Source organism: Pteropus medius, unplaced genomic scaffold, assembly GCF_902729225.1.
Source record: "Pteropus medius unplaced genomic scaffold, Ma_sr-lr_union100, whole genome shotgun sequence".
NCBI lineage: Eukaryota > Metazoa > Chordata > Mammalia > Chiroptera > Pteropodidae > Pteropus > Pteropus medius.
In genome coordinates this window covers 4547026-4569931 of record NW_024349799.1, presented here as the reverse complement: position 1 = coordinate 4569931, position 22906 = coordinate 4547026, and the positions used below count along the sequence as shown (strand labels likewise).

Sequence of the window (22906 nt, the reverse complement as noted above, 5' to 3'; positions counted from 1 at the left end):
GGTCAGAGTTCCCCGTAAGACTATGGTTTGCCCAAAGGATGAAGCAGTCCAAACTGAGCCCATTCGCAAGGGTGTGACTTCTGCTGAGATCAGATCCTCAAGGAGACCCTCTAGCCCAGAACACGGCAGTAGCCGCATCTGTGCAGACTCTCGGACAGCCCAGAAAAAGATCCCTGGCCAAGAGTCTGAAATGAGTCGTCGCAGCTCAATTTATGCAGAACCCAAGGCGTTGCATAGGAATGTAAACGTGGAATCATCCCCCAGACCCCCTGTGCTTAAAGATTTGGATGGTGGACACCGAGTTCCCATGCGCTCAGACCCTGAGTCTATCCTCAAGTATTCTGCCTACGCTGAAATCAAGCCCTCCCCAAAAGTCTTACCAGAAGCGGAGTCCAATGTGAAGTCCTCAATGCGTGGAGACAGCGAGGTCGGCCGCAGGGTCACCATCTCCCCAGGGGTACATCCAGTACAGTCACCTCATCGCATGACATCTCGAGCGGCATATGAGAGCCGCCGCAAACTCTCCATGTCTGCCACACCAGAACCCATCTATAAGCAGCACACCCCAAGGCCCTTAGAAAGTGTCTACATGTCCCCAGGACCTATACACAGGTATCCAGAACCCTCCCGAAAGCCCTCCATCCGTGAGAAACTGGAACTGACCCCTCGGCCCTTACCCCCTCGGTCCTTACCTAGGTACGGGCCTGAGTCCTCATGGTGGGCCTTACTCAATCCTGAAATTGAAATGCCCCAAAGCCGGCCGACAACACCTGATTTCGAACCTAAGTCCCCTCCTCCCCTAGACCCTTCATTGTCCTGTTTTGAAATGGACTCAAGCCTTTTCTATGAGGATGTGATGTTCCAGAGAGAGAAGGCAAGTCCATCACCACCAGCAGCACCATCACCATCACCACCAACAGCACCATCACCATCACCACCACCATCACTAAAAGAGCCTCCGAGCCAGGCACCATTGAGGAAAGTGCCACAAGCCCCCAAATACACCTCCAAACAACCCATTCAAAGGTTTAGTGCTTTCTTCTTGGGTATGTGAAGAAGCAGACTGCCCAGGTGCTGCCCCGGTTTAGTGAGGTGGGATGTTGGGGTGAGCAGGAAAGGCCTTTTCTTCATTCTGGGCCTCAGAGCTGCCCTCCTGCCAGTGCTAAAGCTAGACCCATCTTTGAGCCCATTGCTCCATTCCTTCCCCGCCAGCTTCTCTGAGCTCCAAGTTAATGACATCGATGATGATGCTTGGGTCGGCGTCAGGCATTGACTCTTCCAGGCAACGCTGCTTAACCTTTCAATGGAAGGTAGTAGAGAGTGGTTTGCAGGGTGGGGAAGCTGCATCCCGAGAGTGGACGTGAAAAACTGAGCTGAGATGAGGGCTAGTAAAGGCTAGTAAAGAGACTAAGGTCTTCAGGTAAATATTCCAGCAACAAAGTGGTGGAGGTGGGGTACATAAGAGCTGGGACTTAAGATTTCCAAGAGGGGAAAAGCATTAACTGGCACAGAAAGAGGGTGGAAGAAAAGGAGGAGAGTGGAAATGTGGCATTTAGTCCTAGGCTGGAGGAGCTTCTTGGAGAGGATCAAGGGCTGAGAGTACTTTCGAGTGTGGAGAAGAGAGCTAGAAAGGGAGATGTTAAGTAGTGGTGGGAAGGAGGTATGCATCCCACAGAGAAAAAAAGCAACCATCTCTTATTTTCAGATGTCTCTGAGGAAATGTACAATCGTGTCATCTGGTGGCTAAAAGGTCTGTGCTTTTCCCTTTTGTGTGTCCATTGTGGGGGATGGGAGGCAGGAGGACAGCTGGGAGGGTGGCCTCAATGTATCTACCGAGCTAGGTCTATTAGGACATGGTACATGCTGGGGTTTTGACTTGAAGGGGCAGAGGAAATTCTCATCTTGCTTAAAATTCCATAAGTTATTCCTTTCGGACTTGGAACCTTTTTCATTTTCTAGAGTCTCCTTTTAATGAGAATTAGTTATTTCTGGAATGGAGAACAATTTAAGCCTGTGGCCTTTCAGCTTAGCTGGTCTTACCTATTATGTGATAAAACAAACAAACAAACAAACCCCACCAAAACAAATTACCTGCTTCATAGTCTTACTCAGAGTTGACTCCACACTAATTTAGGCTGAGGGGTCTCACGTGTCTCTCTGGTTCCTCAGACCCTTCTCACACCCTCATTCCAGGACCTGGGAGGTACTTGTTGGCTGCTGCCCAGCAAAATCCCAAGGATGTCTGGGCCTCTGCCTCGAGGCCATCAGTGAGACCTGCAGCCAACTCTAGAATCTTTAAGAGAGGTCTTCTCAGGCCCTGGTGACCCCTTGACTCCCTTTGTACTCTTGGCCTCGGTGATGGGAGGGGAGGTGAGGATTAGCCCTTACACAGTGAATTATAGTGGCAAGGAGTTCCTGCTTCAAGAGTTGTGACTTAAAATATGCTCCAGCCCTGTGAGCATGAGGGAGACCAGGGCTCTGGATGAGGAAGTCGCTAGGGAAGAGAAAGCCCTGGGAATGCAATCAAGTCCCAACAAGCATGAGCCCTTTGAGTGATAGCAAAACAGCAGAAAAGGGCAGCTGTGCCCTTCAGAAAGAGCAAAGCTTTGTAAGATAGAGGTTTAGCAGAATGTTGATTCTGGAGTTATGTTATTGGGTTTGAGCCCTGTGTCCACTATATCTAACTGTGACCTTGGGTAAATATATATATTTACCTCTCTAATCATTAGTTTATCTGTTAATGAGAACAATGGCTTCCTTTTAGGGTTCTTGTGAGGACTGCCCAGGCTATTACATGTAAAGCACTTAGCATGGTGCCTGACAACAGCGAGCACTCAGTAAATGCTAGCTGTTATTATTTGGGCCACTTCTCTAGGAGGGGTTTTGGGCCAGGTTATGACCAAGTCTACTGGACAGCTTTAATAAAATTCTCTTTTTCCCCTCCTGTTGGCACTGTCTGAAATCCATTTGCTACCTACTGGGAATGCCCGGCTTTTGCTTCTGCATTATGACAGATGAGGAGGTAAGAATGCCCCTGGGAAGTTACTTCCAGTCTTCCTGTGCTCCCCCTTATCCCAGTCCCTGTCTTACCCTCTGATGAAAGCCAGTGTGGTGGGAGACAGAGCTTCTCCCTCTCCTTGGGCAGGGTGTTCACTGCACAAAGGCACCTGGCAGGGCAAGTGCTGGCTGAAATCTAGCCTGTGTTCCATTTGCTAAGCTTTGCACTTATGGGACTGCATCTCTCTGAAGGGGGCAAGTGATGAATCTGGCCAAGTGCTATGTGGGAAGGCTGCCTGGGAAGCCATAGGTTGGATTGGTCCCCCCTTGGCTCTCTCCTTTCCAGCCTAGGGCACTCCAGAAAGGGGACGCTTTTCTGGGTTACACTATTTGAGTCCTCACCTTGGAAAGCCACAAGGCGAACTCTGCTTGCAGCAGCCCTCTGTCCTGAATTTGGCAGTGTCCTGATTTCACAGTGCGTTGTTTCCATAGCACTTTAGTTCTTCTTGGCTCATGTTTGATAAGGTAGTCCAGGCTCTTCTTGCCTCCATTCTGTCTCTTGCCATATCTCTTTCTTGCCCCAAGCCCAGCATGACCTCTAATGGGTCCCATCTATGGGCTAGCCTAGGATGGACAGTTGACTATAGATGGAAAACAAATTGGGGAGTTGGCAGGACAGCCTCAGCTCAGATAATGGAACAGCTGCAGGAGAGGTGCCAGAAATGTGGCTACCACCCTCTCTGCTATGGCTTATCCAGCCCCGTGCCCGGAGCTCAGCTGTGGGTGGGAACAACTACTTTTAAAGATTATCTCCATGCAAGACAGTAAATCCTTCTCTCCCTCCTCCTCTGCTCTCCCTTCCTTCCTTCCTCCTCCCCCTTCCATAAATAATTTTTGTTCAGATGCCTAGCACTCTGCTAGGCACATTGGAGAAAGCATTGAAGCCTCACAGCACAAACATTCTTTGGCCTTTAGAAATTTACCATCTGGATGGGGAGATAAGACACAGACAGGAAACATTTAAATAACAATATGAAATAGTCTGTGCGCAAAAGTCCAAATAAATGCAACAGACTGAATGAGTACTCTTGGAGGGTCTTAGGAAAGAGGGAGTCAACAAGGGATTTGGTGAGGTCAGGTTACTCCCTTCTCAAAGCCAGGGGAGTATCTTAACAGCTAGCCTCTTGCTCACCCCTTGATGCAAATCTCTACCTTTGGGAAGGGGTTAGTATTTCCCCTATCTCAGGATATGATGTTTTTGACTGAGCAAGTTCCTCCCTATTCTTCCCCATCCTCACTCCTTTGTGCATCTTGTTTTAGTTTAGGAAGTCAAACGCCTTGGCAGCAGGACAGCTCCTTCCCAAAATAGCTCTTATCCTGTCTCGATAATTGTAGCTCTCCAGCCCTGTTCAGTAGCAGAGCTGCTCCCCAGAAGCTGGGAAGACAAGACTTGCCTGCAGCTGGGCCCGCCGGTCTTTCTTGGCTCTCTGGAAGTGGTGTAGCATGGAGGTGGGCTAGGTACTGTCCTCACAGAGTAAGAGAGCTAGGCTTTCCCTAGGCTGCAGGGCCCACTGGCAGTCCCAGATAGAGACCATGGTGCCGGTGTTCAAGGCTTCTGGTTCCTCTGGTCTGAGAATGGTTGACTGTAGAATCTGTTCCAGATTCCACTCCCAGCAGGAATTCTCTGGTGGCTGAGCCACAGTGCCTGGCTTGTGGACCGCAGCATGTTTGCTGTTGGGCTTTACAAGCTGTCCTGGGTCTGCAGTTTGGGATGGAGCCCAATTCAGCCTATCTCTCCATCAGTCTCCTCCCAAGTGGCTCCTCAAGATCCTTTTGTCTAAGGAGTTGGGTAGACAGATGCTTCTCATCCTTAGATTGGATCATTAGGGGCTGGATTCTCTGCAGAGGAGGTTATGCTGGATGGAGGCACACATTCCTAATGGGTTTTTTTGTTTTGTTTTGTTTTGTTTTGGTATCAGAACTATCAGAAGTTCAACAGGAAGGTCCTGGGGGTGCCCTATGGGGTCAGAGGGGCTGTCTTCTCACACAGCCCTGGGGAATTCTATGGAATAAAACAGCTCTTGATGGGAGGAGCTGCAATGCCCATCATGGGATGGGGATGACCTGGCCCCAAGATCCTGTGTCCCCAAGGTACCCACCCTACTTGCCCTTGGATGTGACTTCTTAGGCTGTTAGTGGACACAGTGTTTTACTGCCTGCTATATCTTATCAATTATGCAAGAAACCAACTCTGGAAAGCAGGCCAGGAACCAGAGGAGGCTGTCTCAGTGATACCTAAGGCAGACTTCGGTAACTTTAGGGTGACATGTCATTTGGCCTCTGGGGAATGGTATGGCCAGTCTCCTGTTGGCTCCTGGGCCACGGGATGATTTGCTTAGGTAGATTTCCTTGACAAAGAAACCTCCAGAGCCTAGGAGGAATGTAGGGAGGCTCTGCATTCATAGGGATATTAATAGACTCCTAGGATATGGGCCGTCAGAAAAGAACCTGGAACCGTCTTTCACACTCCCCTCGTTTTCTCTTGCTTTGTACAGAGGCTTATAGTTGAGAGGAAAGAGCATTGTTGAAGGGGTGGAACAGAGCTGCTGAAAATGGAGCAGGGCACCTTGGGAAGCTGTTCATAGCAGTTTGACCCCTCACTAGATAGCTTCTTTTCCTGTCAGAGGGTACCTTGTTCATTTCCAGATACCATGAGCAGCCAAGTCCAGAACAGGCTGGTGACCTCTGGCCCAGACTTGCTATTTTGGGGACAGGCTAGGTTGACCAACTCAGTCAAGGTTTTCCCAGGACTTTCCTGGTTTTAGCATTGAAAGTCCTGTGATCTGGGAACTCCCTTAGTCCTGGGCAAACCAGAACAATTGTTCACCCTAGGATGGGCCGGGGTGCCGTATGCCTTATCAAGACCACTGGAAGCACAGGCCAGAGGGATGATATCCTGCCTTCATTGTGAGACCTGGGCGGATTGCTCCCTTTGCCTGTAAAATGGGGGCAAGAAAATGCTATGCTTCCTTCTCAGGCTTGATGGCAAAACTGAGGCCAGAATCCCTTAGTTCTTTGTTCTGCCCAGAATGATCTCACTTAGGGAAGAATCTGCCACATTCATTTTGGACTTCCTGGTGTATTTTCAAAGCTACTTTCTTCTCTGCCTGGAATCCATCTCCAGCATTATGTCTTTCTGTCAGAGTAGTGTGGCGATGTTTGAAATGGTGGGTTTTTCAAGTAAGAGGAGAAACAATGGGCCTGGGTAGATTAGAGAGCTTGGCTACAGAGGGCAGAGTGCATACTTGGGTGAGGAAGCAAATCTGTAACACAGAAGCTACCCTGACAGCTGCTCAGCCAGAGGAAGGCTGTCTTGAGTGACAGAAATGACGATGTCCCTTCACCCTTCTCTGCTCAGCTGCCTTTGGCCCAGCTGCCATGAGAGAAGGATCATGAGACAGCTGCACATTGGGGGTTGAATGAAGGCCTGGAGGAGAGGGACAGAATGTGAGGCAGTTCCTGAAACACTCAGACTTTGACCCTGTAGGTGGGAAGACTAGGCCAGCCAAAGTCGTTTCCCTGGCTCCAGGAGTCTCCACAGTGGCTGTTTTGGGGAATTTGGCTCAGTAAGTCTGAAACCAAGACCTGTTTTCTGGGATGGAGTAGTGTCTAGCTGAAGAGGCTGACTCCGCAGTTGGCGGCAGCATGGTCATTTGGTCTAAGACTCTTCTCCCATTGCTCTATACCCATTACACACACAAATGCCTAAGGCATTTGAAATAGTCACAGTTGACAGTTGCTGGTTTGGTGTTGATAATTTTCCTCTAACCTGAGATAATAGCTGCCATTCATTTTGGCAGGAGTCTCCACAGTGGCTGTTTTGGGGAATTTGGCTCAGTAAGTCTGAAACCAAGACCTTAGTATGATTATACCATACTAAGTGTATTACCTTAGTGAACCTTCACAGCACTCCCATAAGGTGGACTTTTTTCTCCCAATCTGATGGAAAAAAAAAATCATAGACTCAGAGCTGGCTCTCAAAACTGGGAGCAATTGAGGGGACATCCTGCCCCAGGGATTGAGATGTGGTATAGAAGCCCTTCTGCAGTTATAGCTTCCTAGAAAATAGCTTCTCAATATTTCAGCAGCACCTTTAGGGATCGAGAATGGTGAAGGGAAAGGTTTTGGGGTGGGGGTAACATCTGTGTCTTTGCATGTGAACTATGATGCTCGGAGGGAGATATGAGCTGGTAAGCATCCAGAATGAAGGGCAGGTTATGGGTCAGTGAAACCCAGAGCCTTAAGGCTTGTCTGTGTTCCAAAACCAGAGTGGAAAACCAATCAACGAATTCTTTCAATCAATCCATATTGACCAGACATCTCCTGGGGGCAGAGGCCCAGTCACTCATCCAGGCAGACGCCACATCACATGTTTGCTGAACTGAAGTAAGAGAGGTTAAAATAGAAGACATACTCCCTGTCCTCGAGGGGCTTGTGGCTAATTTGAGAGAGAAAAGTATACAGATGGGTCATTTGAAAGGATGTGGCCCATCTGTATACCGAACAAAATAAAGTCCGCTGAAATGAGTGAGCAAAGCTCTGGCATGGAGGCTCTTAGAGAGTAAAGGCAAGGGGGAGATAAATTTCAGCTCAATGTAATGACCTTGGTAACTCACTGCCCAAAGATGGAAGGGTAATTGTTAGAGTCAGTGAGTTTTTGGCCATGGGAGATATTTAAGCAGAGGCTAGAAGGTCAGGGGGGCCCTTGAAGGGGGTCAGACTCCAGCAGGTAGCAGCATTGGGAAGTACGTAAGTCTCTTCCATCCCTGAGCTGCTGTGCCCTGCCCTGCTGCAGAGGGTGTTGGAAGGGCCCTCTGGCTGGCTTCTAGCATCCTTCTAGCTCCGGAACTGCAGCCATTCAGCAGGTGCCAGGAAACACAGTGCTCCCTGATCTTGCCACCCACATCTCACACCTGCCCCAGGACCATGGGACACTGAGGAGCAGTAGGGGGAGGATATTTTGGTTTCTTGCCTCTACACAGACCTTGTTGGACAGACTGGCTCAGGTTTCCTTGAAAGACACAACACAATGATAGCCTTTTGGCCCCACCAGGGCTCTCTGACTATGTCTTCAGTGACTCATCACCTCTGGGGGAAGGGAGATAGAATTAGTTCTTACACTACTTAAGGGAAACTCTGCTACTGAGAAACAAAAGTGGCCTTTGCTCATCATGCAGATCTGAAATCTTGATTTCTTATGGTAATCACTCTAATCTTGGCTTTGAACCTGAGCCCTGGTTTGGCCCAAGTGTAGCATGCTTGTTTAGCTCTGTACCACACAACCTTTTCTGATGGGTAGGCAGGAAAGATCCAGTGGAGAGGGCCAGGAGGTTTTCCAGAGCATGTCAAGGGATGCCAGGACAGCAGGCTGGAGCTGTGGTTGCTGGTCTGAGTTTCCCAGAAGAGTCACCCTCTGTGCCAAGCTATGTGTCTACTCCCTAGACCTTTGGCTCAAAAACCCCACCCGAGCAGTGCCTGGGAAATTGTGCTCTAGTCGAGGACACCCGTGCCTGATGAAATGTTGAATTTCAAGAAGAACCAGAGCTCCAAGAGGCACTGAGGCAATGTTGGCCAGGCCACCTGATGGCTGGAGGTAGAGAAGAATGCTCAGTGGCAGTGACAGGAGCAGCTATATTTTGGCCCTGTTTCTGACCGGATGTCAGACTACCTGTACTAACAAATAATGTGAGAGCTGGAGTTGGGGGAGTCTAGTTCTCTCTTTCAACCAGAGAAAGAGGCCCAGGGAGGAAAGGGACTTTCTGGCAGTGCAATAATCACCAAAGCTGACATGGAGACTTATGCCCAAGCCATATTCTCTCAGAGACCCCTGATGCTGCAGGATTAGCCTGTGGGGTTTGTACAAGTAGAGTGGCTCAAAGTCTATCTTCAAGTTTTATTTCACCCAGCATGCCTCATGCTAGCCCTGTGGAGCATTGATTACAAAGGGACTGCCCATCAAGATCCCAAGATTCTTGGCTTAGAGACGAGTTCTATGTTCCCAGGCCTCTCTTGGGGCCTTACTTCCCTCAAAGCAAGCTGGCAAACGTGTGCCTCAGGACACACAGGACTCTGTTGGGCCTGGGCAGCAGGTGACAGAGCAGAGCTGGGATTCTAGCCACAGCTGAAGATGAGCTAGCTGTGAAGTCTTCTGAGATGGGCCTGTGTCCACACTTGGACTGCAGCTGGAACTGGAGTAGGAAGGTTGTTACAGTCATAAAAAACAAGGCTTTGTGATGGGATCTTTCACTGACATAGGCTTTCTCCCTGGGCCCAGCACCCCAAGCCCGGGCCACACACCCAAGATGTATTCTTATGAGTGTGTGCGTGGGTACTAGTGGCCTCCAGCTAGTTCCCAACAGCAGAACTTTATGTAGCCCAAGTTTGACATCTGGGTCTGATGGCAGCAGTTGCTGCTGCTTCTGCAGACTTCTAAGTCATTGGTTTCTCTCTGAAGAAACTCTTTTATGTCTTTGTTTTCCTGTGTACAGCTTCAGATCTGATCTACCCCAGGCTTTTTCTGGGAGACTTTCTCTACCTTCAGTTTCTCTCTCATTGAAGCCAAGCTGCTGACTCTTAGCCTAGTTTAATCTTTTCATTTTCTGGTGTTGAAGCTGAGGCCCAGAGAGGTGAAGTGAGGTCAGTTCTCCTCATGAACTGATTTTTTTTTTAAGCATCAACACCCCTTCCATCCTCCAGCCCACCAATGCAAAACATCCAGTAACATCCCCAATAGCAGTCCTGGGTTTTCTAAGCCTAATCTCACCTACCTACCCAGGCTCTCCTCCCTACATCCCTCTGGTTAATTTTAGCTGATCTCAACCATGAACACAGGGTCACAGATCAGACTGAAATAGGGTAGGCAGGCCTCTGGCACTTCTACTAATAGAAAGGGCCATGCCTCTGTGCCTCAGTTTTATCCAAAGTGTATTCAGGCCAGTTAGCCTGCCCTGAGGGAGGATTCTTGGGTGGTCAGGTAGGGGCATGCTTCTGGAAACTTCCACAGAAGCCTGACCAGCTCAGGCCTGTATTAGCTTAGAAAATCCCTACCAACTCCCCCACCCCCTAAGCATCTTCTTCCTGACTGCTGCTGACCCTTCTGAGCCTCTAATGCCTCTAAAGCTGCTGGGGCATCTGTCCCCATAGTATCTCACCTGTTTGCCCAGCATGGCCTGGGGCATGCCTGGGCTGGCCTCTCTCTGCAGAGTCCCTCCCCACTTTCTTCAGCCCCAGGCAAGGCTCCACTGCCTCAGAAAGGCCACTCAACCTTTCCTTTCCACTTTTTCAGCTGATGATCCCTGGATAATTTATGCAGCAAATCCTCTTTAATCTTTAATCTAGAGCTCTGCTCAAAGGGAACTGCCTGTCTATTTTTCATAGCTTGAGTGGAGGTGGAGAATGTCTGCCATTTCACCTTAGGAGATGTGGAGCGGGGTTTGGACAATCAGTAACTTGGACATCAGTCAGGTTCATTTGCCCCCTTGCGAACTCTAGAGGACAGCTAATGGTTTCTTTCCATCTTGTGGGGCAAACTCCCTCTCCTTCCAAAGGTATCTCCTGAAGATGCCAGGTGGGCCCTTTCTTTTTCCTTAGGGGACTGGTTCAAGGCCCCATGGTGATGCGCTGTCTAAAGAGGCTACTCTTTAGGGGCTAAGGGAAACCAGGCAATAGTGTAGCCCTGTCCTGAGCATCTGTCTGCACCCTGTGGCTCCGAGCATCGCGTCAAGACTTGCTCCCAGGCCGGCTGCCCCCTGCCAAGCACTCACCCTGACCTCCTTACCCCCGCCTTGGAGGTGCAGACCCCGCCCTGTGGCTGGTTAGCCCCGCCCCCGCCGCTGGGCCCCGCCCCCGGCCAGTCCTCACTCGGCGGTGGCGGCGGGCGGGGCCGGCGGTGCTGCGAGGTCCGCGCGCAGCTCCGGCTGCGGGTCCCTCGGGCGCTGTCCAGGCAGAGCCGGCCCTGCCCGGGCTGCAGCCATGGTAAGGCGGGGGAGAGGGGGTGCGGGGTAGGGCCAGGGCGCGCAGGGCCTGCAGCTCCCAAGAGGCTCGCGGGGACCTGCAGCGCTGCAGCCCTAGCTGTGCAGGGCGGGAGGCACTGTCGCCTGCAGCGGGCAAAGGCGAGCAATGCTCCTTCGCTGTTCCCAAGTTTCTCTCTCTGATCTGAGCAGCTACGGAGCGGGTCCCGACCCCCAGGATGCTGCCGTGTTCTTGGAAGAAGGGGCGCGTTGATGCTGGGGATTGGGGGGTGCTGGCCGATAAGCGCTTGTTGTGCAGGGGAGGGCGCGTCAGCGATGAGCGGAGTTGAGGGTCCCCGCCCTTGTTTGGGTCATCTGTTACCTGGTGATGCGCTGTCTCATCCACCCACCCTGGGCTCGGGCCAGCACCAACTTCCTTTGGAAAACACACAGAAGAGGCCCACAAACAGTCCTGCCTCCTCAAGAGGGATGGTGAGACGCTTGGGCCCTCCTTCCCACAACCCGGTAAGGGGCAGCTCCTAGGTCCTTCCTACAGCGCCCTCTGCCCAGGGACCCTTGAGAGAGGGAAGCCCAGCCCACCATTCTACTCGGTGGGGTCAGCTATATCCCTCTGCCTCCAAGACAGGAACCATGGGGGAGCTTCCGCCTGCTGCATCCTACACCACCGTCCTCCCAAACCAGGTCCCTCTGCAGTGGTGGGGGTGAGGGGAACTCATGCCTGCCACCTGCCTGTAGTGGGAAGAGAAACAGTAACCCCAGCCAACCTCCCTGGAGGCCCCCAGGTAGGAAGTTTTAACGTTTGGCTGTAAAGGTTCCAGCTCTTGCCCTGCCACCATTGCTAGAACCGGCCACAAACATGCTATGCCGGATGTCAGGGCCTTCAGGCCCCGTGCCAGCTTCTCCTCCTAATCTGGAAGACCCCCAGCCTTTGCCCTCTGCACTGGGAGGCACAGGCTGTTTATAGTGGGAAGAGATTCGTGACCAGCCTGTGGGGCAGGATGTTAGTGTGGGCAGCCTCCAGGAGGGCGCTCTCTGGGCCCCATAGAATTAGAAGTTTCTGGGTCTGGAAAGGCCAACCTTTTGGGCTCTTGTCTCTCAAGCTGTGTCCAGGCTGAGGCCCAAGTCTTGGCCAGGAAGTCTTGGTGGCCCTGTGACCTTCTCCAAAGAGGGGTTCCTGGGAGAGGCCAAGTCGTTCCTGTCTTTATCCCTGTGTCTATCCTTTTCCCCCCGTGGAGATGGACAGATTGAATGTTCCAGGGATGGAAGCTGGAGAGCGAGGGGTGCATTGATTGTCTCCAGTGCCAAGTTCAGCAGGGGCCAAGAGGGGCTTTTGCTGCCACACACTAAGTTCAGTTCAGCTGAGGTCTTGGTGCTTTCATCTTGGCTAAGTCCATCCTGTTCCTCTCTAATTAAAGACACCCCACCACCACCAGAGTCCTCAGCCTTTGAAGCCAGCCCAGTCCTTAGGTTGACCGGTTCATGTCAAGCCAGACTCCTCTGTGAGGGTCTCTGTGGCAGGAGATCAGTGTCTCAGCTGCTTTGGAAATCAGAGGGGAGAGCTCCTCAGCCCAGGAGTCCCAGGCGTGTTTAATTTGCATGCAGAAAGAATGACAGGCTAACATTAATAACCATCCTGTGACTTGAGATGCACCTCCTCTCCTCAGGTTCAAAGCAATATGAGGTATCTGTCATCTGGGAGTGCTTTCTCTCCCCAGCCTTCCTGGGAGGCAAGGAAGGGCCATTCACAATTGGACATTAAGGCCTTGAAATTAAAAACACTACTCAGAATCACAAAGGATGTTTCTGGCCAAACCAGAAACAACTGCCTCCTGACTGCTAGTCAGGTGCTCTATCTGCACACTCCCAGCCAGGCCTCTCAATTTGTGTCTCACCTAATTGGCCACTCTGAAGCCTCTGGGATGCCAGTCTCCTGTTGGCCTGAACTTATGTCCCTTAGAAACCAAGTACCACCAGCTCCCCCACTGACCCTCTGGAAAGTGATGGGGCAATGGAAATGATACAAGAACCCATGAGTCGGAGGTCAGGTATCCTTGGGTACCTCTGTGGCTGGGGCTTTCTGCAGGGAAATCCAGGGGACAAATTTCTGAAGACAGTGGGGTTCTCTGAGAACACAAAGGGACACTTGGAAGGAAAACTGGATCTGCTTCCATGAAAACCTATGCCTAGGGATATAGGACATCCCACCCTACTTCAGCACTGCTTAAAGTTAAGGCAAAAGAGATCGGAATCCTTTGGGAGAGGAGTTTCCTGAGTGCTGGCCCCATGTACTGATGAGCCGAGACACCTTGGGGACAGCTCACAACCCTCTGACAGGCTTCCGTGTCCTTGGGGGTTAACAGGAGAGGCCAAGTGGATCAAGAGCCTGTGCTGCAAACTTGGGAGGCTGGTGCTGTGCCCACCGGGGTGGGCAGGCATCATGGGGTAGCCAATCAGAGAGGAGGGAACTGCAGAGAAACCCAGTGATCCTGCTGCAGCTGAGCTGTCCTTGGAGGGTGGGAGCCAAGGGAAGGGGGGAGGAGGGGGTGGGGAAGGACATTCCACAGGCTTTTTTGGCCCCTGACAGAGACAGGGAGGTCAAATAGAAAGGGAAAGGAGCAAGCCAGGACTCCAGATCACAACAAGAGCATCAAGACCAGGCTGGTTCTGTGTGTGAGGAACTTGCCTGGGAGATAAAATTAGACATAGAGCTTGCCAACCGGGCGTCTGAAGCGTGGGACATGGACCGTTCACTGGGATGGCAAGGCAGTTCTGTCCCTGAGGACAGGACTGAAACTGGGGTAAGGTGCTACTTTGGGAGATGGGTGGGCCTGACCTGTCTTCCCCCTGTCTTGACTGGGATTGGGGCTCAGAGTTAGAAAATGATTTGGTCACTGGCAGAGCTGGGGCAGGGAAGGATAGACAGGAGGTGAGGACCCTGGTGTCCTGACTTCTTGTCTAGAGCCCCTGTGGGCCCCTCTATCTCTTCATGCTGATGAGCAGGCAGGGCTGGCAGAGAGAGTGGTGCTGGGTTCCTGGTGGCTCTGCTGAAAGGCTGTGGGGTAAGGGTCTCCATCAGTGCCTTTCCTGCTGCTCCTCTGCTCAGTACCCCTGGGGAAACCATGTGGAGCACTGTCCTCTCCCATCCTTAGCCTGACCCCCAGACCAATTGCTGGGCCACTGCCGGCTCATATAGAGGGTCAGGATTTCCTGGAATTCCCCAGACTCCTTAGCTGCCAGAAAACAAGACCTGCTGCCCCTAAGTCCCATCCCTTCTCTATTTCCATATAATTAATCATCCAAGCTGGGACACTTGAGAATGAAAAGGGGTACAATTAATCATGCTTAGATAGCAAACATAAACTGGGGTATATGGTTACCCCACTGCACCCCACAAATGGATGAGAAATGCCTGTTAGGTAGGTCAGGGCAGCCTCTTCTGGTCACTGAGTCCCCCCTACATGCTGGTTCCAATTTCAGGCTAAAGGGCCTCTTTTTCTGTCCCTGTCCAGGCAAGTCCTAGAGGGTATGGCTATAAGCAGGTGTGGGGACTTGAGAGGTGACAGCCTGGAAGTAGCTCTGAGGGAATTTGCCTTCTAACCTTCCTACCTCAACCCCTTCTCTTTGGCATAAACTTGGCAGTGTGCATGTCCACCTCTTTCAGTTCTTCCCTTTGTAAAACGGGGACCCACGGGAAGACTGTGGCCATCTTATCTCCCCCCACTCTGGCTGGGACTCCACAGTGGTCCGGGATAGCCCCCACTGGCTTGGCCAATCCCCAGAGGGTGAGTCAGTCTCTGAAGCCGGCCCTTGTCCATTGTCTGGGGGGTGGCACATGGGTATTGTGAGGCAGAGCTGAGCCCAGCACTGCCAGGCACTCCACAGGGGAATCGTCCCCAAAGGAAAGAGGAAGCTTTAGGGTTGAGAGCCGAGCCCAGCTGAGGGTGAGAATGAGGGGAGTGGCCTCCTTTCCGAGCTGGAGATGGGGTGAAACAGGCCTCTGCAGAGGAGCCAGCATCCTCTGACTACCACTCCTGTGGTTCACAGTTGAAGCCAGAGTCCCCTCCTGCACTGCTAAAGCCCAGCTCCAGGCATAGGAAACATGGGGCATCTGTGGGGTGCTTCTCTCATAGTTAGGGGCTGTCAACAGCTCTGGAGGCCCAGTGTCTTCCCAGTCTACCTCACCTGGTCTCTCCCAGGTCCCCTCCACCCACTTTCAGCATCCGCTGGCAGGTTTACCCTTTTCCCCTGAGGCCCAGCCTCAGGCTCTGGTGTGGCTCAGCATCTAGAATATGGGAGGGGGCTCAGGTCAGCTGTATGAGCTCTGAGCAGTGAGCATTCCCAGAAGAGTCTGAACCTCAGTCCCAGAGCTCGCTGACCTTCAGTGACAGGAAGCATGGAGCCCCCTGCTGGTTCTTGATTTACCTGGAGTTGGCTTCTCTCTTCTCCCTTGCCTACTTCCCTCTTTCTGACTCTGCGCACTCCTTGAATCCTGAGCCACATTCTCCTCTCAGCATTAATGCCTCTCCCTGCGCCCCCTTATTCAGTCTGACTTTCTGGCCTTTGGTGCAGCCCTGGTCTCTGACTTGGCCAGACCCCCAGGAAGGGAAGCCTCAATAGCACCCTGTTGAGACCCTCAGGACTGGACCCTGGGGCCTTTCCTGACATCTTGGACCTGTGTGTGACAGGTGAGGGGAGGGGCGGTGAGCACTTCCTCTGCTAGTGCAGTTTCTTTCCCCTCTAACCACAGGCGCTTTCCTCTCTTTCTCACTTTCTCCTGTCTCCTTCCTTCATTCTTCCCTTCCCTGCCACCTACCCCACCTCACCCCAAACCCCCAGATCAAGCGCTTCCTGGAGGACACAGATGATACAGAACTGAACAAGTTCGTGAAGGATTTCCCAGGAAACGAGAGCTACCACCAACCAGAGGCCAAAACCAGGGTGTCCAGGCCCCAAGTTTCGGAGCCAAGGCCCCAGGCACCAGAGCTCTACGAGGATGACTTGGAGTTCAGAACCCCCTCGTGGCCCCAGCCCTCTGACAGCCAGCAGTACTGCTCCGCATCAGCCCCTCTCAGCCCCTCAGCCCGGCCCCGCAGCCCATGGGGCAAGCTTGATCCCTATGACTCCTCCGAGGTAGAGCCTCCAACTCTGCCCTTGCCTTTCAGTGAGGAATACCCAGGGAGGGAGCAGAGAGAGTCTGAATGTATGCGTGTGGATGTGCACATTTGTGTCTGTGTATGCACACACGTTCATGCATCTTGGGCTGGTGCTTCTCTCTGTCCTGTGGGGCCCCAGCTCTGTGGTGTCAGACCCCAGGTGCACTGAAAATTGATAGCAGTATCAGTAGGGGCAGGAACCCAGCCCCACATGCTGGTGGTCCAGACGGGGCCTCAGAAGAGTCTGGCACTGCTCCTCTAAGGCTGAGCAAAGACCTAGGAGGGAGGGAGAAGGCTGGTTTAGGGTCCTGGGGCCCTTCCTGCCTCTTGCCCTGATGTACTGTGCCTTCTTGTACACAGGATGACAAGGAGTATGTGGGCTTTGCCACCCTCCCCAATCAAGTTCACCGGAAGTCCGTGAAGAAAGGCTTTGACTTTACCCTCATGGTAGCAGGTAGAGCAGGGTCAGGGTTGGGCCAGGCTGGGGGTTTTTCAGGTGGGGATGGTCTGTGTTGGGGGAGGGGGTATGGGTAGGGAAGGAGAAGGTAGCAAGTGGTTGTCCCTTTTTGCAGAATAGCCAGGAGCCATGGGTGGCCCAAAAGTATGTTACGGGGTGGGGGGTGCAGGGTGGGTAATGTGTGCAAAGAACACTTACCAATAGGTTTCTTGTATTTGCCTTTTTCTGTGTGACCTTGGGCAATTTCTTAGCCTCTCTGGGCCTCATTCAAATGAGCAGTCTGGATAAGCTGTTCTCTCTGTTTCCTTCCAACTCTAAAATGCTCTGGTTTGCTCAATTAGATAAGAAAGCAGTTCTCCTCACTCCTTAGTCTAGTGGGGTTGCCTCTTGGCTATAGATCTTGTCTTCTGATTTGGTGCTTCTGTCCTCTCTCCCCTGTCAGGAGAGTCTGGCCTGGGGAAATCCACTCTTGTCAATAGTCTCTTCCTCACTGATCTGTACCGGGACCGGAAACTCCTCAGTGCTGAAGGTAAGGAAAGGAGGGGAGCCTGAAGACAGGCAGGTGAACCTGACTTTGGAAATCAAACTTGCTCCAGAGGCTGGGGGATGGGGCCGACCCGGCATGCAGGAAACCATGGCTTCTAGAGAGACTGACAGCAACTCTCTATAGACTTAACTTGCCTGGCAGCCCACCAGCCAGCTCCCTAAAGATTTGGGTGCCGAGGCAGGGCAGGAACCAGAATCCTGCCCTTTGAGTGAGTCTCTGACCCCCAAAGGATTCCAGGAATCCAAGAAAAGATCCGGGAGCAGCAGAGAGGCTGGGGCCAGAGCCAACAGCCACCGGCATTTCCTGTGTTGGGAAATGTGCTCCTTGCTGGTTCCCAGAGAACAGGCCCCCAGGCAGCCCCGGGATGGGAAGGGGGGCAGTGTGGATGAGGCCGTCTGGGCAGCCAAGCTGGTTGGGGTAGGCTGTTTGTCCTGACTGGGCAGGTCCTTCCCTTTGCCCTGGCCTCAGTTTCCCTCTTCTCCAGAGCGGATCATGCAAACTGTGGAGATCACTAAACATGCAGTGGACATAGAAGAGAAGGGTGTGAGACTGCGGCTCACCATTGTGGACACGCCAGGTTTTGGGGATGCAGTCAACAACACAGAGTGGTATGTCTGACCAAGCACAATTTCAGCTGCCCACCCCCATCTACCACCCATTCCATACATAAAACTGGGTGCACACATGGGCACAGACATGTCCAAAATTGTCAGGAGGAAGAGGTTTGTGACCTTGAGAATGCCACTGCCCCTTATTGGACAGCTGTCTCCTCTGCAAAGTGAGAAGGAAAAGATTAGAATAGATGATCTCTAATGTTCCTTCTGATTCTGCCCTGTAATTCTATAATGGGCATGAGGGCATAAGATAAGAAAGAAGAGCCTCAAAAAAGCAAGCATGTGAAAACATGTAACATAGGGCCTGACATATATAGGTGCCTAATAAATGTCACCCTCCTTCCTTTCACCAGCAACATTTTAGGTGCCACAAACATTTTATTACAGGAGCGAGAGTGTTTGGAGGGAGGAGTGAAAGGGAGAAAGGAGAAGCAGAGGGAAAAGTGGGTGGAACTTCGCTTAAACTCCAACACCCTCTAGGCTACCTGCCAAAGCAAAGGTGGCTTTGCTACACCCCTCTATTATCCCTGGCTTTTTTTTAGGAACTGGAGGGATGCTTAGATAATGGTCAGACCTAAATGAGTAGATGAGGAGACGAATGGATTAAAGACAGGAGAAGAGGTGGTGCCTTTGATGAAGAAGTTAGGCAGGGTGGTGCTAAGACCCCTAGACTGAGTTCAGATCTCGATTCAGCATTTGGTAACTGCATGATCTTGAGCAAATGACTACATTCCTGTTTCTTCAATTGAAAAATACTGACCCTTACCGCCTCACCCAGTTGATCTGAAAATCACCCAGAACGATGCATGTGAATGTGCATTGAAAACTACAAAGGCTGATTACTTTACGCTCATGAATTTTAACATAATTGCAGGATCAGCACAAAATAAAAATGTGGGGCCCTTTGTTCAAAATTATTTCAAGATACCCACAGCAGAGAAACAAACCAAGCATGGGCCCTTCTGAGTGCGAGGCCCTGCGTGTGACTGCACAGGTCGCACACCTATGCAGCTGACCCTGGATAATTGCCTCACAGACTAATCAGACCCTTACAGATCTTTCTGTGCTTTGAACAACCCCCATCACATGCTTTATCATTACAACATGTGACTTTCGGCTCAGCACACTGGTTCATCTTCAGTTTCACAGTCTAAGCCTTGAGGGAAAGGCCATTTCTTACATTCTTGCCATAGCACTGTGCTAGCACATGGTACAAGGTCTCCATAAATATTCCTGATGGATTGAGGTGGCATCCATGTCACCATCACCCTTCCTGCTTTATGTCTCAGCAGACTGGGCTTGCCCTGAAACTCTAGCTCCAACAAGCACCAGGTTCCTACTGTATTAACCCCTTTTTCAGTCAATCTACTTTGCTCCTCTTACCTTCCATAATTATAATAACCCACTTACCTGGCACTGCACAGTTTACAGTGCTCCACATATATTCATTTAGTCAACCAGCAGGAATTTATTGGGCATATACTAGGTGTGAGCCTGTGCTGGACATTTTAAAGGATGCAGAACAAGTATAAATGATCCTTGTCCCTAAGAGGTTTACAATCTAATAGCAGTTGGGGCAGGAGAATGGGGAGCAATAGTTCTCTAAGGTGTGTTAATCAAGTAACAAGTTAGTAAATAGGTCAGATAACGTAGTGATAAACACACTAAGCTGGGAGTCAGAAAGCCAGGGACTCGGATGGGTAGAGAATTTGCTAGTCAAATGATCTGGATTAAGTCTCTTAGATGTTCTCGATTTAGTTTCCTCATGATGAGTGTGGTGATGCTCAGAATGTCCACCTATCAGGGCACTTATCGGTGAGGATTCAACTAGAAAACAGAAGAGCAAAAGACTTGAAAAATATATATATATATATTCATATATATTCTCCCCTTCTCTTTACCACACAGTGAAATTATATATATGATATACAAGAACCTCTGTTTTCCTGCCTGCCTGCCTGCCTGCCTGTCTGCCTGCCTGTCTGTCCAGCTAGCTAGCTAGCTATCTGTCTCACTGTGTGGTGAAGAGAAGGAGAGAGCAGTATGCATTGGTGTAGTAAAAGGAGCCTCGGTGGAAGAGATGGTTCTTGGATATGGCCTTGAAGGATGGAGTGGGTTTGGAAAGGAAGAGGAGAGGGTGGAACCACATGAACACAGGCTCTGAGGCTGGACTTTGAACCTGACTTAGGGCCACTTGGCTTCTCCCAGTTGGTGTTCACCTGCAGGCACCTTGCTATTCTTATTGCTTTGTTTGGTCACCTGGGCTCTCTTCCTTTCATCAGACTAGTATTTATTGAACTCCGTGTGCTTAGTCTGGTTTCCCATCAGGACATGTGAGATGCACCCCTGTCCCAACCAGGTACCTCCTTGAAGAAGTAGTGAAGCAAGCTGGGGAATAACAAAGTCTTGAAAATGCTGTTCAGAGTGGGGGCCACTCTGTGGTCCCAGAACTCACTGGGCAGCCCCCATTCCCACAGTTTCTGTGCTTGTCTGTCCCTGCCCCAGTTGGAAGCCTGTGGCAGAATACATCGACCAGCAGTTTGAGCAGTATTTTCGAGATGAGAGTGGCCTGAACCGCAAGAACATCCAAGACAACAGGGTGCACTGCTGCCTGTACTTCATCTCGCCCTTTGGCCACGGGTATGGTCTGAGCCTGAGGCTCCTGACACCACCGGGTGCCGCCAAGGGAACAGGTTGAGAGCACCAGGGGCAGGGCTGCCACTAGCAGGTGGTCACAGATTCCTGTTCCCCAGGCTCCGGCCATTGGATGTTGAATTCATGAAGGCCCTGCATCAGCGGGTCAACATCGTGCCTATCTTGGCTAAGGCGGACACACTGACACCTCTTGAAGTGGAGCGCAAGAAACGCAAAGTGAGGGAAGCTGGTGGGGGGAGGGGAGCAGGTGGGCTTCTGGAAAGGATGGGGTCCCCAGAACTGTGGGCCCCTCGTGTGTTTGCCAGATCCGGGAGGAGATAGAGCTCTTTGGAATCAAGGTCTACCAGTTCCCAGACTGTGACTCTGATGAGGATGAGGACTTCAAATTACAAGACCAAGCCCTAAAGGTGGGGCCATCCCAGGGTACCCCTTTCCCATCTCGTTTCTTCTAGGCAGAAGAAAAAAGTAGAGCTCTATATAAGGGTGGGATTCTGCGGTGGGAGAGAACCATGGTTTCCTAGACTGAAGCAGAGAAGATAAAGATTTAGGTGGAGAGGAAAAGGTGAGAATGTGGGATGTTGACAGACACCCCTAACTTCTTCCAGGAAAGCATCCCATTTGCTGTAATTGGCAGCAACACTGTGGTAGAGGCCAGAGGGCGGCGAGTTCGGGGCCGTCTCTACCCCTGGGGCATTGTGGAAGGTAAAGCACTGAGCTTGTGACTGGGGTGCCTCCTTGTCCTTGGTGGCTCTCCCCTCCTCATGGCCCTGGCTGACCCCTAGCCTTGCTATGCAGTGGAAAACCCAGGGCACTGCGATTTTGTGAAGCTGAGGACAATGCTGGTGCGTACTCACATGCAGGACTTGAAGGATGTGACGCGGGAGACACATTATGAGAACTACCGGGCACAGTGCATCCAGAGCATGACCCGCCTGGTGGTGAAGGAACGGAATCGCAAGTATGGCTAAAGCCAGAATAGAGCTGGCAGGGGCGGGATGCCAAGCACAGCCTTGGATGAGACCGAGCCCTTCCTTTGTTCTTCTATAGGCCCAGGGCTCAATCCAAGCAGGTGTCGGGGTCCCCCTAGCCTTACCAACCCCCCTTTCCCCTTCCCCTCAGCAAACTGACTCGAGAGAGTGGTACTGACTTCCCCATCCCTGCTGTCCCAGCAGGGACAGATCCAGAAACTGAGAGGCTGATCCGAGAGAAAGATGAGGAGGTGAGAGCAGTATGGCGTGGTAGGGGCTGACAGCCTGGGAGGTCCCCTGCTTGATCATAAATCTCAGTATCTCTTGGTTTGAGAATAGGAAGATCCCTGGCTCTGGTGGATATCTAGGTCTTGAGCTGGGTCTTAGGTTCTACCCAGGGTCTCCATCACACCCCGGGGGCTACGAAGGCCCCCTCCTACCAAGGGATTAGAGCTTGGGGGCACTTCCCCAACACTAAAGGACTCTAAAAGGCCCCATTTTGATGCATATGCCTATTCCAGCTGCGGCGAATGCAGGAGATGCTGCACAAAATCCAAAGACAGATAAAGGAGACCCATTAGCTGGCTTTCAGCCCTGGATATTTAAACTTCTTCCTCTTCATCCTGCCCATGCCGGCCCCTCCCACCACCAGCTCTGCTCAGGCCCTTGAAGCTACTGCCAATTCGCCTTACATCCCTGCTGCCTCCCCAGAGACTCAGAGGAAATAAAGTTTAACAAATCTATAGGTGGCTTCTTGTGTCGCTGTCTGTATCTTTACTACCTCCTGGAGATCAAGAAGATCTTAGGACCCTGTTTTGAAAGGCTCCTGGAAGAGGGTGCTGGTTTATGGTGTTTAGTAGGGAAGGGGGAGTGGAGAAAATTTTCCCTCCCATGACAGTTCAGTCCTTGCTAGATTTCAGCCTGGCTACTCCATTTTACTGACCATATTTCTCCTGCCTCTATTATCTGGGGCCTGAGCCTCTCTTCATCTTTCCCACATACAGTACATTCAACTCTACGGAAGTTTTGGATCTGATATCTGCCCTTAGGAAAACATGATATTAACTTGATGCAGCCTCCTGCCTTCCTATTTCCCCTGATTGGAGAAAGGGATATGCAGAATTAAGCTCTGCATTCTAGGAAGCCTATGATAGAGCATTGGACAAATGTTGAAATCTCTGTAATTACCAAACACTGTATAATAAGTGTTGGGAATGAATAAAGTAGTCATTGTCCTGGAAGAGTTCAGTATTCATTTAAGAAATTTTTATTAAGCATCTGTCAGGTTACACATACTGTTCTAGACCCTGGAGTTAAAGCAGTAAACACAGGCAAGGGTCTTGTTTTCCTGGAATTTACTAACTGTAGTAAAAAGTTCCAATGTTCTATAAACAGACACATTAAGACATTTTTGCCCCGGAGCCTTGTTTTATAGCATTCAGGACCACTCCCGAACTGAAGCTATTGGTTGAAAATCTAAATCAA

General features: G+C 51.2%; 1 protein-coding gene across 8 annotated transcripts; it reads left to right on the top strand.

Moving 5' to 3' along the window:
• The first annotated feature begins 1704 nt into the window (after nucleotides 1-1704).
• Nucleotides 1705-22173, top strand: SEPTIN4 (septin 4). Of its 8 annotated transcripts, XM_039885769.1 has the most exons (13): nucleotides 1705-1750; nucleotides 3015-3022; nucleotides 15864-16157; nucleotides 16541-16634; nucleotides 17080-17166; nucleotides 17669-17792; nucleotides 20304-20438; nucleotides 20552-20669; nucleotides 20759-20860; nucleotides 21059-21155; nucleotides 21249-21411; nucleotides 21573-21672; nucleotides 21943-22164. In XM_039885769.1, the coding sequence occupies exons 1-13, from the start codon at nucleotides 1720-1722 to the stop codon at nucleotides 22000-22002; spliced, it is 1413 nt and encodes a 470-aa protein (XP_039741703.1). In that variant the 5' UTR covers nucleotides 1705-1719; the 3' UTR covers nucleotides 22003-22164. The 8 variants fall into 8 exon arrangements, with proteins under 8 accessions (XP_039741703.1, XP_039741707.1, XP_039741705.1 ...); XM_039885773.1 differs by lacking the exons at nucleotides 1705-1750; nucleotides 3015-3022 and adding an exon at nucleotides 10904-11031 and having other exon boundaries at nucleotides 21623-21672; XM_039885771.1 differs by lacking the exons at nucleotides 1705-1750; nucleotides 3015-3022 and adding an exon at nucleotides 10904-11031.
• The last annotated feature ends 733 nt before the right edge of the window (nucleotides 22174-22906 follow it).

What these genes read in the sequence shown, in the direction of transcription:
- SEPTIN4 (XM_039885767.1), top strand. Translation starts at nt 11,343, where the DNA reads ATGAGCGGAGTTGAGGGTCCCCGCCCTTGTTTGGGTCATCTGTTACCT. An exon ending in GAAACTCCTCAGTGCTGAAG is followed by an intron (nt 17,167 to 17,668) that starts GTAAGGAAAGGA and finishes CCTCTTCTCCAG; the next exon opens with AGCGGATCATGCAAACTGTG. An exon ending in TCCGAGAGAAAGATGAGGAG is followed by an intron (nt 21,673 to 21,942) that starts GTGAGAGCAGTA and finishes TGCCTATTCCAG; the next exon opens with CTGCGGCGAATGCAGGAGAT.